At 39.3% G+C, this 15943-nt stretch overlaps 1 protein-coding gene across 3 annotated transcripts in view; it reads right to left on the bottom strand.

Moving 5' to 3' along the window:
* Map2k4 (mitogen-activated protein kinase kinase 4) overlaps positions 1-15943 on the bottom strand; it is a 91994-nt gene that overhangs the window by 34614 nt on the left and 41437 nt on the right. For 2 of the 3 annotated variants that reach the window (XM_048367198.1, XM_048367199.1), the window contains one exon: positions 3162-3336. The exons of the other annotated variant lie outside the window; for it this stretch is intronic. In XM_048367198.1, the coding sequence (XP_048223155.1) occupies positions 3162-3336 (175 nt within the window). The remainder of the gene's footprint in view (positions 1-3161; positions 3337-15943) is intronic. 3 annotated transcript variants of the gene reach the window in all.

The following is a 15943-nucleotide window of genomic DNA, read 5'->3' as shown; positions in this document are numbered from 1 at the left end:
TACAAAAGTCATGGAATTCGGGCTGGGGATATAGCCTAGTGGAAAGAGTGCCTGCCTCGGATACACGAGGCCCTAGGTTTGATTCCCCAGCACCACATATACAGAAAACGGCCAGAAGCGGCGCTGTGGCTCAAGTGGCAGAGTGCTAGCCTTGAGCGGGAAGAAGCCAGGGACAGTGCTCAGGCCCTGAGTCCAAGGCCCAGGACTGGCCAAAAAAAAAAAAAAAAAAAGTCATGGAATTCAATGATATATCTCACCTATAGGAAGATTGATACAGGAAGTCTGATATTAGTCATACATCCATCTTCTTCTACCTTAAGCTGCTATGCTCCCTGAATTCTTTAAGGTTGTAAACAAATTATGCCTTCTAGGAAGCATGGATTTAACTGTGGTTAGTCTACAGGTCCCATGGCTAACTGCCAAAGCTCTTTAAAGAGTTGGGATCTACAACAATATCCAACCCCTGCTCTCATTGTAGTCACTGATAAAATTATATTATGAAGGCTGGAAAATAATTCTCTATTTTCTCTCTTATATTTCTTCAAAACCTGAGAGTTACATCAAAACAATCAAATTAATTATTGAGGGGAAACTACCTTAAATGTCAAGAGTAAAGTATTTTCTTTACTTTTCAAATCCTTTATCTTGGAAAAACTCCGTGTTACTAAAATAATTGATGTTATTGATCAATACAGTTGAAGGGCACATAACACAAACAACGAAAGTGGAATGGATTTTTTCCAAGTGCTTCCATTTCCTTACGAATGGAGCAGTGTCATTCCTTCTGATGGAGGCAAAGAATTCCATTTTGTATATGTACCACATTTTCCTGATCCACTCGTCTACTGAGGGGCATCTAAGTGACCCAGACCCAAAGAAACATAAACCCTATGGTATCCCTCATAGGAAATAACTAGTATAGGAATAGGCCAGCCATGGCAGAAGACAAAAATACCCCAATAACTACACCTATATGACCACATAAGAAGATACCAAGTGAAATGAACTCTGCGTTACGGAAACAAGAGTTATATCAATGTTGTAATTATTCTCAACATGCTATGTGAACTCGTACTACTTTTTTTCTCTTTTTCCTTGTCTGTTTGTTTGACTGAGTGGTTGTCTAGTTTTGTTTCTCTTGTAGTCCCTTCCTGTGGCTGTACCCTCACTACCACTATACTACATCTGAGTACCCTGTATATTGTCTGATATGGAACTGGGGAAGGGAGAGGGAATACAAAAATCAAGAGACAAAGAACAAAAAGACAAACCATTCAAAAAAAAAAAACCACTTAGAAACCATTTGGTGTAAACCAACTGCACAACTCTTGTGGGGAGAGGGGAAGGGAGAAGGGGAAGGGGGGAGGGGGGAAATGAGGGAGGAGGTAACAGGTAGAACGACAAATGTACTCACTGCCTTTCATATGAATCTGTAACCCCTCTGTATCACACTTTGACAATAAAGAAAAAAAAGTGGAATGGATTTTTTTTTCAGTGTTTAAAATACATTCCCTGGAGGCTGGATGAATGGTTTAGGACCTTCAGCATATAGGAAAGTTTTCCCTTACAACCCAATCCTGTGAAACTGGAGGTCAACATGGGTATGGAAGATTAAACGCATATCCAGAAAAGGTTCAATAAAATAATCTCTTTCCACTTACAATGAGTGAACCCCAAACAAAAAATCAATTCCCATTCCCAGAAAAAAATTATCTTAATGACTAATTCAGAGGTCTTAGCCCGTAGGACCTGCAGTCATAAGCAAAATGGTGGGTATGTTCATGTCTTCCTATGAAAAATGTACAAACATTATCAAAAACAGAGAACCTACATTTCCTGACATTATTTAATTACTTTTACATAAGTCAGCATCAGAGATGTCCAATAAGAAAGGAAAATAAAATAGTTAACAGATTTTCCCCCAGTCCTGGAGCTTGAACTCAGGGCCTGGGGGTGCTGTCTCTGAGCTTCTTTTGCTAAAGGCTAGTGCTCAACCAGTTGAGCCATAGCACTACTTCTGGGCTTTTCTGAGTAGTTTACTGGAGATGAGAGTCTCACAGACTTGCCTGCCCAGGGTGGTTTCAAACCACAATCCTCAGATCTCAGTCTCCTTAAGTAGATTATAGGCGTAAGTCACCAGTGCCTAGCTAATGGTAAGATTTTGCTTGCAACAATCTTCCACATAGGATGTGTTTTAAACTAGTTCCATGCTTAACTAGTTAACTGGTAACTGAACTAGTTAACAGTTTAAGGCCTGTGACAGACACAAATGTCATCTCATCAAGCCACTTTGACAAAACTCTCAAAACAGGAGACTAATTGGAAGAAAATTAATTCAGATTGTTAAAAAAGAAAAAAAAGGCAGTGTAAGCTTTTTAAATTTTCCCCTATTGATGATTTTCCTCACAGGCCTCATATAAAACAAATATATTTGTTTCACATCAAAAAACAGAGTACAGTTATGCACACCCAGCCAGAGTCAGATGAACACCAACAGGTTCATCACAGGCACCAATCTACCCGCCAAATCTCCATCTCTGGCCTGTTGTTACATGAACACAGTAAGTAGCATGACACAGGAAGGACAGCATATGATAACATCATTACAAGGTATGCATTTCAATACAACTTTTGAAGCCAGGGAACAGGGCAGTACTGAGTAGAGATGCAATAAACAAAGAGAAGCCGAGCCGGTCAGGACTGAGTAAGGTTGAGGTTAGTGGCAACAGCATGTGTGTGGTTTCCAGGAAACCTTCTGCAAGACTGCTGTTAGCCCTAGCCCCGCACCTTGCCTAGCCCAGTGTGCTGCCTCTTCCTCCAGCGCCCGTCTGGCTTAGAGCAGCCCTGCCCTGCTCCCAGGGTGCAGCCGCCCAGCCTGAACTCACCTTGACCGTGAAAGGGGCTGGTTAAGACCTGTTAGTGCGTCGTGCCAAAAGTGCAACGAACATACACACTTGGTACATTCATGTTTCCAGAGAAAGAAAACATGCCTCTAACAAGACAACCTCTACACAGCACACCTTCCAGGAAGTCAAGAGAGACAGTGGTTTAAATACCCCTATGAACCAGAAATATAAGAACAGAATGACACAGTGGATAACTTGCACCACAGAATTCCCGCTATGGATTCAAGTACCAAAAGTAATCACGGCATCACCTACTTTAACTGCCATTATCTGCCCACTGGGTTTGTGGATCATTTTGTTGACAGAACCATAAGCTCCTCGTCCAATCTCTCCAAGGTCTTTCAAATCCTCTGCAGTGAAATCCCAGAGTTGCTCGGGGGAGATCTTCAGTTTTCCTGACGACTCAATGCTGTGTGTTCTCAGTCTCTCTCTGTTAAAATATTGGGAAGCAATTTTTCCACATTTTAAACAGGTTTTAACTTTTTTGCTTTTAGCTAGCACTGCTTAAGGTGTGAGGAAAATTTGTGTTTTTTCATAAATTAAAACAGTCAAACCTCTAGGTTTGGTGTTTGACATCATTTTTATATTAAAAAAATCTAAATTCACATATCCTGTAGACATAGCGTCAATGACATTCATAAAACCAAGTTTCCATTTGTTGACAACTCTAATACTGTCAATTTTCATTTCTGCATATTAGATCCTTTCCAAAACAGGCAAAATCATATTATCAAGTGAGAATCCCAGGAGCTGAGAACTTAATCTCCAAACAGTCCTTACTCTATCTTACCCAACATTAATTAGCCCAAGGCTTCAATCTTAGCCCAGGCAGCTTATCCTATAGGAATCAAAACAAAACATCAAGGGATGGAAGTCAGAAAGCAGCATTTTAAATTTTATTTTAACTTTTGAATAATCCCAAAATGTTTGGGGACCACTGCCTTAATATACTGCCCCCTTCTTGTCACCCCTTGCTAGTCAGGGAATGGGTAGTTTTAGCTGGCTCTAGGAGGAAATCTGTCATGTGCTATTCCAAATCATATCTTCAGTTCAATAAGTACAGCAAGTGGTTGAAAAATGAGTTATTCATGGAAATGAGAGCTCATTCCTTAGTGACGTGCATTAAATAAAATGTTAGCTCCTTAATTATTTTTGTGAAGAAATAATCCAATAAAAAATATAAAGTTAGCCAGGTACCAGTTAGCTCATACTTGTAATCCTACCTACTTAGGAGGCTGAGATCTAAGGACTGTGGCTTGAAGCCAGAGCAGGAAGGATAGTCTTATGAGACTCTTACCTCCAATAAACTATTCAAAAAAGCCAGAAGTGGTGCTGTGGCTCAAGTGGTAGATTACTAGCCTTGAGCAAAAGAAGCTCAGGGAAAGTACCCAAGCCCAGAGCTTAAGTCCCAGCACACATACACACACTCTCTGTCTGTCTCTCTCTCTCTACACACACACACACACACACACACACACACATAAATCAATCTGTCCCCCACCTCTACCCATAACCCAATATGTAGGATCAAATTCTATCAACCTAGAAAGGGTAATGTTTATAAAGAAAGAGTTTAGGATTGGGAATATGGCCTAGTGGCAAGAGTGCTCACCTCGTATACATGAAGCCCAGGGTTCGATTCCTCAGCACCACATATATAGAAAACGGCCAGAAGTGGTGCTGTGGCTCAAGTGGCAGAGTGCTAGCCTTTAGCAAAAAAAGAAGCCAGGGACAGTGCTCAGGCCCTGAGTTCAAGGCCCAGGACTGGCCAAAAAAAAGAAAGAAAGAAAGAATCTAAGTACCAACCACATTTTTCATTTTTTTATTTCACAATAAATGATCAGAATCTGTTTTAAACACTGATCTTGTGATATGAACAAGGAAAGCTTGTGTGTTTAAGTTCACTATTTTTCCTCTACCAAAACTCTGGAAAAGTCTATCTGCAAAACTCTATCAAAGGGCTGGGGATATAGCCTAGTGGCAAGAGTGCTCGCCTCGTATACATGAAGCTCTGGGTTCGATTCCCCAGTAGCACTTATACAGAAAATGGCCAGAAGTGGCGCTGTGGCTCATATGGCAGAGTGCTATCCTTAAGCAAGAAGAAGCCAGGGACAGTGCTTAGGCCCTGAGTTCAAGGCCCAGGACTGGCCAAAAAAAAACCAAAAACCTCTATCAAAACCCCTCCAATTAGTATACAATGTTTATGTAACTATTTCTAAGGTTCTCAAAATCTTGACAGGATTCAAATCTCTCTTGCAGTATAGTTATATTTATGTTATATTAGTACTAATATTAATAGCCAGGATTCACAGTTCAAAGATTAGTAACTTCATCTAAATAACAACTTAAAGAGCCAATATTCCAAATAACAGATATTCAAACAGTATTATTAAGTCATAATTCCAGCTTTCATTCATGTAGGTGCTTTTCCATTCCAAAAAATCTTCATTTTCTTCATTTGATATTGGAGTACCTACAGTCACAAGAAGCCCAGAAATCAGTTTTACAAGTGACCATTTATGTACAGGTAAAGCTAGGATTGATCTTTTAATAGGGAACTTGTATGTACACATGAACACAGATACTTTCACAGTAACCTTTTTTCATGAAGCAGAAAGATTAAGCCAGGACACAGTATGACACAGAGGAATTCCACTGCTAGTGATTATTGTTCTGTAAGCACTGGGAAGTAAACACTGACTCTGTATCTAAGTTATCATTGTAGAAACACACAGCATCAGCCTAACACTGAGGATAAGTGAGAAAAGTTAACTGGAACTACTTTTAAGTTGGAAGCTACTTTTTTTTTTTGCCAGTCCTGGGGCTTGAGCTCAGAGCCTGAGCACTGTTCCTAGCTTCTTTTTCCTCAAGGCTAGCACTCTACCACTTGAGCCACAATGCTACCTCCAGCTTTTTCTGTTTACGTGGTGCTGAGGAATAGAACTCAGCACTTCTTGAGTGCTAGGCAAGCACTCTACCACTAAGCTGCATTCTCAGCCCACATTTTTAATTTTAGTCTTTAGTGTAAGAGCTGTAGCAGACAGGCTGTAGGTGGTTTGTATACTTTCTTTTAGTGTAAGCTTCTCCCTTTGAGTGTCTGTCAGTGGAATTATGATGTTTTTCAAGCAAATAGAATATTATGGCAAAAGTGATAAGATGCCACTCTTATGATTGGATTGTTACATAACACTTTTTGCTAGCATTTCCAAGAACTGAAGTTAATTTTTCACTACTACACACAAATCATAGAATACCAATATATCAATATTACATTTTCAATCATTGTTAAGACTCAATTTTAGAATTGTGGAACATCTCTGGCAATGGTTTAGCATAATGTCGTCTGGTGTAGCTTCCATATAAAGCTTTTCCTCCCCTGCCTCACCCTCTCTGTGGTATTGGGGATTCTGTCACGTGAGTCATGCAACCAGCCCCCCTTTTGTATTTAAGACAGGATCCCCTTGTTAACTTCTGACACAGGATGGCCTTAATTTTGTAATCCTCCTGCCTCTGCCTCCCAAGTATGTAGAATTATACAAGTATGGCTGCATGGTTGGCTCTTTATTTTCTTTCTGAAAGTGAACGCTTTGACAATTAAGAGGTGCAAGGTGGGGGCTGGGAATATGGCCTAGTGGCAAGAGTGCTTGCCTCGTATACATGAGGCCCTGGGTTCGATTCCTCAGCACCCCATATACAGAAAATGGCCAGAAGTGGCGCTGTGGCTCAAGTGGCAGAGTGCTAGCCTTGAGCAAAAAAGAAGCCAGGGACAGTGCTGAGGCCCTGAGTTCACGGCCTAGGACTGGCCAAAAAAAAAAAAAAAGAGGTGCAAGGTATCTTTTTGGGTGAATGGAATTTCCCCCAAACTAAATGCTTGTTAAGATACACAACAACTCTGAATAGGCTTTAAAGCAACTAAACAAGATACCTTAAATGTGTGTGGTTACAAGACATAGAGTCTCCCTCAGTGAAGCTATTGAGAGAAAATGGCTTCTCACACAGGTATCGAACCCAGGGCTTCGTGCATGGTAGGCAAGCACTCTACCACTAAGCCACATGCCCAGCCCCACAGATTAATGATTTTACAAAACATTCTTTATTTTCCAAGTCTAAAAAAGCAATTTGTTAATTTGCGCATGACCTTCGGTATCAGAGCAGATTTTATCATTTTTAACATAGCAGGCATGTAACAAACTAATGAAAGGATAAATGCAGCTTAGCATAGATTTGTGAAAGCCGATGCATATAAAGTAGTTGTCTCTGCAGACTGCTCCTTTTCACCACGGACAGATTATTAGTGTGCTCCCATGGTGGGAACTGTGCTTTGAGTCGTGATCGATTCAGAAGACACATGAATGCCAAGTTATAGACTACTACCGTCAACATACTGGAATAGAGTACTCAGCTACAGTACTGCTTGGACTCCTGACTCTTCAAAACATTTTAAATGTCATCTTTGTATTCATTTATTACAGATACTATTTGGGAATCTACTTTGACAGCTAGCAAGGCAATATGCTACTGCTATTGAATGATTACAGCAATTCACAGAAGACTTTAAGCAAACTGAACAAACATATCAAGCCCAGTTTTTTGCTTGAAGAGAGGGATACGAAATTATTGACTAGCCAGTGTCGGTCACTCAAATGTAATGCTTATATAACATAGCTATTTCTAAGAAAATCAGAATGGGGTAGACAGCTGTTACAAGTTTTTATATTAAATGTTACGGGTATAAGAACCACTGTATGCAAAAATAAACACTTATTTTTACGTAGCTATTTGGTAAAAAAAAAAGTTGTGAAAAGCACAGAAAGACATGTCATGACTATGACATCGTCATATGTTCCTATAGCATTTCTTCACTCATTTATTCATGCCGATGGCCTGGCACCTTTCCTATTAAAACCAAGGGAGTTTCATAGTTCTAACTTCAACCATGATGACTTTGGAAGGAAGAGTGCAAGACAGCATTGGACTGCCTAACCATTAAACTCTAGCAGTCAGTCAACTTATACCCACAAGTACTTTAGGGACCAATAAAAGAATGCAAATAAACATTTTTAAAAAGAGAGAAAAGCACTGAGAATACTAGTGAAACACAAAAATGTAAAAAGTACTCTTTTTACAGGTATACTCTTAAAGAAGGACAAAAAGTTCTCTGACTCTTTCTTGGAAAAGCACTATTTCTTTTTTCTTTAATTTTATTGTATTGTCAAGGTAATGTACAGAGGGGTTAGAGTTACATACATAAGATAGTGAGTACATTTCTTGATATACTTGTTACCCCCTCCCTCATTTTTCTTCCACCTTTCCTTCCCCCAATCTCCTCCCTCCAATTGTGCAGTTAATTTCCAACCTATTGCCTTGTGAGTATCACTTTTTCTTCTGATCTATTGCTCTACCACTGATTTGAAATATGCCTTCAGGTGTGTCAAGGAAACAAAGCAGATCTTCTATTCCCATTTCCCACCTCCTTCCCTTCGTTCGTTCTCTCCCTTTTTTCCTTTCCTTTTTCTCCTCCCCTTCCTTCCCCTCCCCTCTATCCTTCTTCTGTTTCTTCCTTTACTTCAGTGTTGGGGATTGAACCAGGAACTAATTCTTTGAATATGTACAAATACGACTGAATAAAAAGTAAAAGTGGAGGCTTAATACAGCTCAACTAGAAAATGCTGAAGAGACATAACAATGAGTGCCATTTGGGAGGCAGACAAAGGAGGACTGCTAGTTTGAGGCCAGCTTAGGTAAAGTTTATGAGATGACTCAAAAAGAGAATAAAAACAAAAGGAATAAGGAGTATGGCTTAAGCAGTAGATGGTTTGTCTAGCAAGAATTAGCTCCTGAGGCTGGGAATATGGCCTAGTAGTAGAGTGCTTGCCTCATATACATGAAGCCTTGGATTTGATTCCTCAGCACCACATATATAGAAAAAGCCAAAAGTGGCTCTGTGGCTCAAAGGGTAGAGTGCTAGCCTTGAGCAAAAAGAAGCCAGGAACAGTGCTCAGGCCCTGAGTTCCAGTCCCAAGACTGGCAAAAGAAGAAAAAAAAATAGGAAAAGCACTATTTCTTGAGAAAGGGAATGTATTTCATTTTAATCTGTAAATATGCTTCATTTCTTCTTCCTAATTTCCTATGTGTACTGTCATAGAGACTGTCCTTCATTGCCTTCACCGACAGATATATCAGCCAGGGAAGCTGTCATGGGAACCTGGGGAAATAACCAACCAGCCCTGCCACCCAACGTCCACTCTCCATTTGTCCTTTCTCATGGCATCCTCCTTTGTGGGGGAAGCAGTGCACTGGGCTAAAAGCAATCATTCATTAAAAACACCATTGATTCGTTAACTGCTTACAGAGTGAATTAAGTTCCTTCTCAAACATCACATGTTCAAGGCCCAGCTCTTAAATCCAACTATAGTGAAGACAGAGCCTATGAAGTGGTAATGAGGGCTAAAAGGAGGTTAATGAAGGTGGGGCTCTAATCCAACTAAATTATCATCATAAGAGAAGATTCACACTGGTGGCTCAGGCCTATAATCCTAGCTACTCAGGAGGCTGAGATCTGAGGATCATGGTTTAAAGCAAGAAAGTCCATGAGACTTTTACCTCCAATTAACCACCAGAAAACAGGAAGTGGCACTGTGGCTTAAGGGGGACAGTGCTACTAGCCTTTAGCTGAAGAACTCAGGGACAGTCCCTAGACCTAGAGTTCAAGCCCCAGGACCAACAAAAAGGGGGCAGGAGGAGGAGACTCATTAGAAGGTCATTAGAAGGTCACACGAGCTATCAATCAGTGAGATTATTTCCACATACAAGCCATGGAAAGAGACCTCTGAACAAAAGCCATCCTGTTGTCACTTTTTCTTTGACTACAGAGCTCCCACAATTAGGAGAGGTTAAGGAAATAAATTCTGTTGTAAGCCACGAAATCTATGGTTTTTCTTTTCATGTGTTTGTTTTTATGGTAGGCCAGGCTAAGGTACCAGCCATCCTTGTAGTTAGAGATGGCAAATTTAAACAAGCTAGAAAGAAAGTCCTTCTTCATATATATCCCCACCCTGTCTGTTTCATAGAACAGCAGAAACATCTTGAGGCCCTGCCATCCTCGACATTCTTGAGAACCCCACCTGGTAGCTAGAAGTATGTAGCAGCAATGACTGACAAGGGTAAATTCAGTATTCAGTGGCTAGCTGCACCAAATGCTACACTTCCTCAAACCCACAGACTAGTTTGACCAGAAGCACTTTCCCTAAATTGAATCTCAGCCTCTGGAGTCTCTGATTTCCTAGAGCCCAAACTAATCCTGTGGCAAATGAATAATTCTTAGTTGCTAGAGACATAATAATTCCATATCCTAGAGGAAACACACGCATACCCCTCATGAGCAGAAACCATTGGCACATGCTATGACAGCCAAAAAAAAAAAATGCAATGTGTGTCCATAAATGTAACTACTGTGAAACAAGCAAGTTTATGGGTAGAATAATTAACATAGGACTTGAATGCATACCAAACAGGACTTACTAAAGTACGATACAATGTGGTTGTTTTGAAATCAGGGACTTGTTACATGAAAAATACGAAACCTATCATCAGCTCTATACAGGCCACCACAACTGCCCCCACACTTGTCTTTTCTTTTTTGTTTTGTTTTGTTTTTGTTGCCAGTCCTGGGGCGTGGACTCAGGGCCTGAGCACTATCCCTGGCTTCTTTTTACTCAAGGCTAGCACTCTACCTCTTGAGCCACAGCACCACTTCCAGTTTTTTCTACATATGTGGTACTGAGGAATCGAACCCAGGGCTTCATGTATAGGAGGCGAGCACTTTACCACTAGGCCATATTCCCAGCCCCCACGCTCGTCTTTTCTGATTACTAATCTTCTTGGGAGAAGGACCAATATGTCCATTTATGACTTAATTCCACAGCTAAGTTAGTTGTCATCTTTCCATTGACCCAAACAAATCTACACATTTCTGAAATTTAAAAACAATCACCAAGAACTGTGACATAATGTCCCCAGAACTGATTAACTCAAAGAGTTCACATGTCCCAGACAAAAATGTGTCACCCTCCATTTCTCTCCCTGGAGACTAAGTGAGAAGCATTATTTCCTGTGGAGGAATGCGTGTTGAGTGAAATGAAGATGCTCTGTGATTGAGACTCATGGACCAAAGGAAATCACCTTCCCTCAGCCAGTCTCATCACTAAGAGAAAACTTTGGTAATGTTTTTTTCTTTATTCTGGCTGCATTATGATAAAAAGCTTAGCATGAGTGCCAGGTATCAATAAGGAAGAAGATTTTGAGTTTTAGGTCATTCTGGGCTACATAATGAGACCCTGTCTCAATTTTTTTTTAAGTTTGTAACAAAGTTGTCTTCATTTTCAGTTCATATTTTCATCTTGCTTCTTAATAAGTATTACTGAGACATCATTTTGTGCTATGCACCTGAAATAGATTCTCCAAAGTTAGAACTTTAGCTTCTGAAGCAAGGAAGAACCAAAATCTCAACTACTTTCCATTAAGAATCTGTTTTTGTTAGTTTATCGGTTCTTTTACTGGGGCTTGAACTAAGGACCTGGGCACTATCCCTTAGCTTTTTCATTCTGGGTTAGGCCTCTACCATTTGAGTCATAACTCCACCTTTGTGTTTTTGATAGTTAAATGGAGATAAGAGTATGATATAATGTCCTGCCTGGGCTGGCTTCAAACTGCTATCCTCAGATCTTTGCTTCCTGAGTAGCTAGGATTACAGGCATGAATCACCAATGACTCACCCTGTCGCTTCTTTTTACTACACTTACTATATGAATTTTCTTCTCAGCAATTAACTAACAAACCATTACATTCTTGAGTATACTTTCATCTTTTGAGGAACACTTAAATCAATGAGAAAAATTTTTTTATAAAGATAGATTTCATCTGCAGACAAATTTAAGAACACAGGCATTTTGCCAGCCAGATTCAAAACTCCACACTATTCTGAGTGCTTTATGTTGTTAAATTTTTGCTTGAATATATGAACTGTGACCAACCAGCTTAATACAAACCTAAACTATGCTTTAAATTGGATTTTATTGCATTTCCTTAGGATATTCTTACACATACTCGGGATACCTAAAGAAAAGTTAAAATTGTTGGACTGAAAGGCATTTGAATCTTTCTGAAAAAGTATTTGGGTTTAAGATAAAATTTAATGTTATAAATATTTTGTTAAAGAAAAAAATTTAAACTGATTCTCATGGCTTCTTAAAGACCATCTCAATTTGATGTTCAGGGTACAAATATTCACAGGTTAACAATTCATGCACAAAGGAAACAAAGAGTTCTTTCAGGCCTGTCTTTCTAGGAATTCTTCTTGAAAATCTTGGATTGGCTTTGTGTTTTCCATCTGGGCTAAGTATGAAGAATCAAGAGATACCCAGTCCCAGGCAAACCAATCTACAATCTCATTAACATTTTCAGGAAAGTATGTTAGACTAATCTGGGTATGCTCACCTTGGTGAACCTTACCTTAGACGTACTTCTAAGCATTTTTCACCTAATTCTTATGATTATTTCATAAAGTCTGTGCCAAAGGTTTCATTTTATTTAAGGTTTTTATTTTAATATCTATTTTTTGACAGTCATGGGGCTTGAACTCAGGATCTGGGCACTGTCATTCAGTTCTTTTGCTCAAGGTTAGTATTCTACCACGTTGAGGTATAGCTCCACTTAAGTTTTTCAGTGGTTAATTGGAGATGAGTCTTATATTACCTTTCCTGCTCAGGCTGGCTTTGAATTGCAATCCTAAAATCTTAGCCTGCTGTGTAGCTAGGATTACAGGTGTGAGCCACTGGCACCCAGCTAAGAGGTTTCATTTTAAAGTACACAGGTAAGGATATGCCATCAGAATGAGAAAAGTTTGCTCTCCAGCTCCAGTATACACACACACACACACACACACACACACACACACACACAGAGAGAGAGAGAGAGAGAGAGAGAGAGAGAGAGAGAGAGAGAGAGAGAGAGACTGGAATCCTTGGGTGAACGTTTGGCTCTACACTATGAGCCAGTATGACTTTTCAAACATTTCAGAATTGTAGTTAAATATGCTAAACACAGTCTTCTGGGAATGCAAGCATCATGGATTAGTATCATTAATATGGCTTTATAAATGAGCCCATGTGATATGAGGCAATGTCACTGACATCTCTAGCCTCAGTTAATTATTTATATACTCATACAATGATTCAAGGAATCTCCAAGGAGCCAAGACTGAGACTTGTACATTGAGGTGTACATTCTATACCAACACTCTGCTGCTTAAATCTATTTCTTTTGAAACATTTTTTTCTAATATCATAATCTATTTATGAGTCTCATTTCTGATTCTTATCTTGGTGAAAACTATTTTTTTTTTCATTAAAATCCAAACTTACTTGCTGTTTTTATAGGGATGGAAGTTTAGAAAAGACATGAAGAGATACGAAGAATAGGATATGAAGGGTCAGGCACTGGTCTTCATCAATCTGCTGAGTATCTTAGTGTAGATATTCTAGCACCACCGCTTCCCTCCTGATTATGCATCATAGGAACCACATTCTATAGTCTTAACTAGGCCTAGACGGTCTCACCTTGAGAAGTAAGTTAACATCTTTCCCAGTAATTCAAGTCTTCTATAGAGTGTGTTCTTCACATTTCTAAGGAAAGCTCACCAAGAACTAGTATCCTTAACATAATAGCTCTTAAGCTATTATTACTACCCAATTCTTCAATATAGATATATATTCATCTAGAACCTCAAAATGCACTCCTATCTCCACAAATGTTATGAAAAGTTTTAGAAGGACTTGAGTGAAGAATTTTGAAACACACTTTGAAAAAGGATGAACATGGTTGAAATAAATTGTTTGCAATTAAGAAAACTGAGCAACAATGAAACCTGTTGAATTTGTTTTGGGAAGGAGACGGGGGAGAGGAGATGACAAAGAGGATGAAGTGGGCCAGAACATGCTGGGATCATGGGTGGAAATATAATAATGAGATGCTTCTCTGTATAGCTAATGTAAGCTACAATGAGTGAAGAAATGAATAATGAATCAATGAATGAATGAACAAATGGCAGCTTCCTATATAAAGATAAGCCCTAAAGAAGACAACCATCCTTCTAAGGCACAAACAAAAGAGAAGGTGGAGACATACGGCAAAACACACAATTGCAGATAAAAGCAGGATTTATGGGAATGTGACAGCTTCCATACAGGCTTCGAATGAAAAGGAGAAAGAAGAAAGGAACTTTCACCTTGATTTCAGATTTCTGGCCTCAAGAGCTGTGAGAGTGCTGGGAATGTGGCTTAGGGGTAGAGTGCTTGCCCAGCATACACGTAGGCCTGGGTTTGATTTCGCAGCACCACATAAACAGAAAAGGCCAGAAGTGGTTCTGTGGTTCAAGTGGTAGAGTGCTGGCCTTGAGCAAAAAATCTCAGGGACAGCGACAGGCCCTGAGTTCAGTCCCCAGGACTGACCAAAAAAAAAAAAAAAAGAACTGTGAGAGAACAAATTTCTGTAGGTTTAAGCCACCGAGTCGGTTACAGTAATTCATTATGGCAGCCTAAGAGCTCAATAAACCAAAACCACGAGTTCCTGTTTCTATAAAGATTCAGAGGCTAAGTATCTCAGGCTTCACCATAGACTCTGCAATAAACTGCTGTTGCAAAATATACAACCTGATGAGTGTGGCTAACATCCAATAAAACTTTACAGGCAAGAAACAAACAAGCCAGATACATAGCTTGTGAGCTTTATAGCTTGCTGACTACATGACAATTGATACAGAACTGATACCACAATGGCTAAGCATTTAAATTGCACCTATCATTTAAGTGACTTAAATCTTAATATCTATTTATTTCCTGTATCTTTTATCTCTCTTAGGTTTATAATGATGCTATATAAGAAACCACAATTATCTATTCAAATCTGCCAACTTAAGGTCCAGAATTTAACATCCAAATGCATTTCAGAATTTTCCTTAACAATCTCCCATAAAACAAGAGATAGTAAATAGAATGAAAGTTTGACTGCCCTTCCTAAATTCTCTCATCACTGAGGTAAGCAGCATATCTCCTTGGACATTTCTCCTATCTGCATATCTTTCAAGAGGTATTAGACAATTATCATCATAGATTTCTTCATCCTGGACATGAGAACTCAATTTCTCATACCAAATGACTGCTTTTCCCTTGATAAATAAGTATCTTCTTGTGCATAAAATCCACTATTGTAACAACATTGTATTATTTGACACGTTTTAGAAGTGTCTTATTACCACATTCTTCCCTCTCTCTCATTTATGCGACAAACATATCTTCCTTAACAAATAATTTCTTTTCTTCTTTCCCCCTAAGCAACCTCGGATTTATCAAGCCAGCATGTACTAACTGCCTCAAAAATCCTTTACTTCCTCCTTAGCATGTACATATATAACCCTGCTAATCTTCCTTAGGAAAAAACCAAAACACAACACATACCCTGCAAAACATGGCAAGTGCTCTTCTGCGTCCAAGGATCTCTAGATGAATACTGCTTTATGCATCCTTCTGCAATGCAGCTCTGTTAATTCTGGAAATTTCCACAGTAAAAGGCTGTCTGCTGGTTACCATGGAAACCGCCTGCTTCCTAGCACTACTCAGAAAATGAGCATCTTTGCCTCGTTCTCACATGAAGCAAAAAGTAAAAACTGAAAAACAAAGATGTCCAGAAGAACAGCTCCAAATTCCAAGTAGAAATGTTAACATTTCATATTGTTTTCAGATAATATTGGACAAGCAAGGTAGTACATGCCTATAAGCTCAGCACTATGGAGGCTAAAACAGGAGGATTAAGAATTTTAGACCAGCTTGATCCTGGTAAAACTGAACACAGAAAAAAAAAAAGAAAGAAAAAGAAGTGGGATAACATACACAATACAGTGGGAAGCTAAGGACCAGTCATAAACAGGAAAGCAGTGTTTATGACAGTGGTTATATGGAATCAACAGAGATTACTAAGAGGCA

The sequence above is a fragment of the Perognathus longimembris genome, chromosome 17, assembly GCF_023159225.1.
Source record: "Perognathus longimembris pacificus isolate PPM17 chromosome 17, ASM2315922v1, whole genome shotgun sequence".
Lineage (NCBI taxonomy): Eukaryota > Metazoa > Chordata > Mammalia > Rodentia > Heteromyidae > Perognathus > Perognathus longimembris.
The sequence above is the reverse complement of the archived record's forward strand: the minus strand, read 5'-3'. Positions and strand labels throughout refer to the sequence as shown.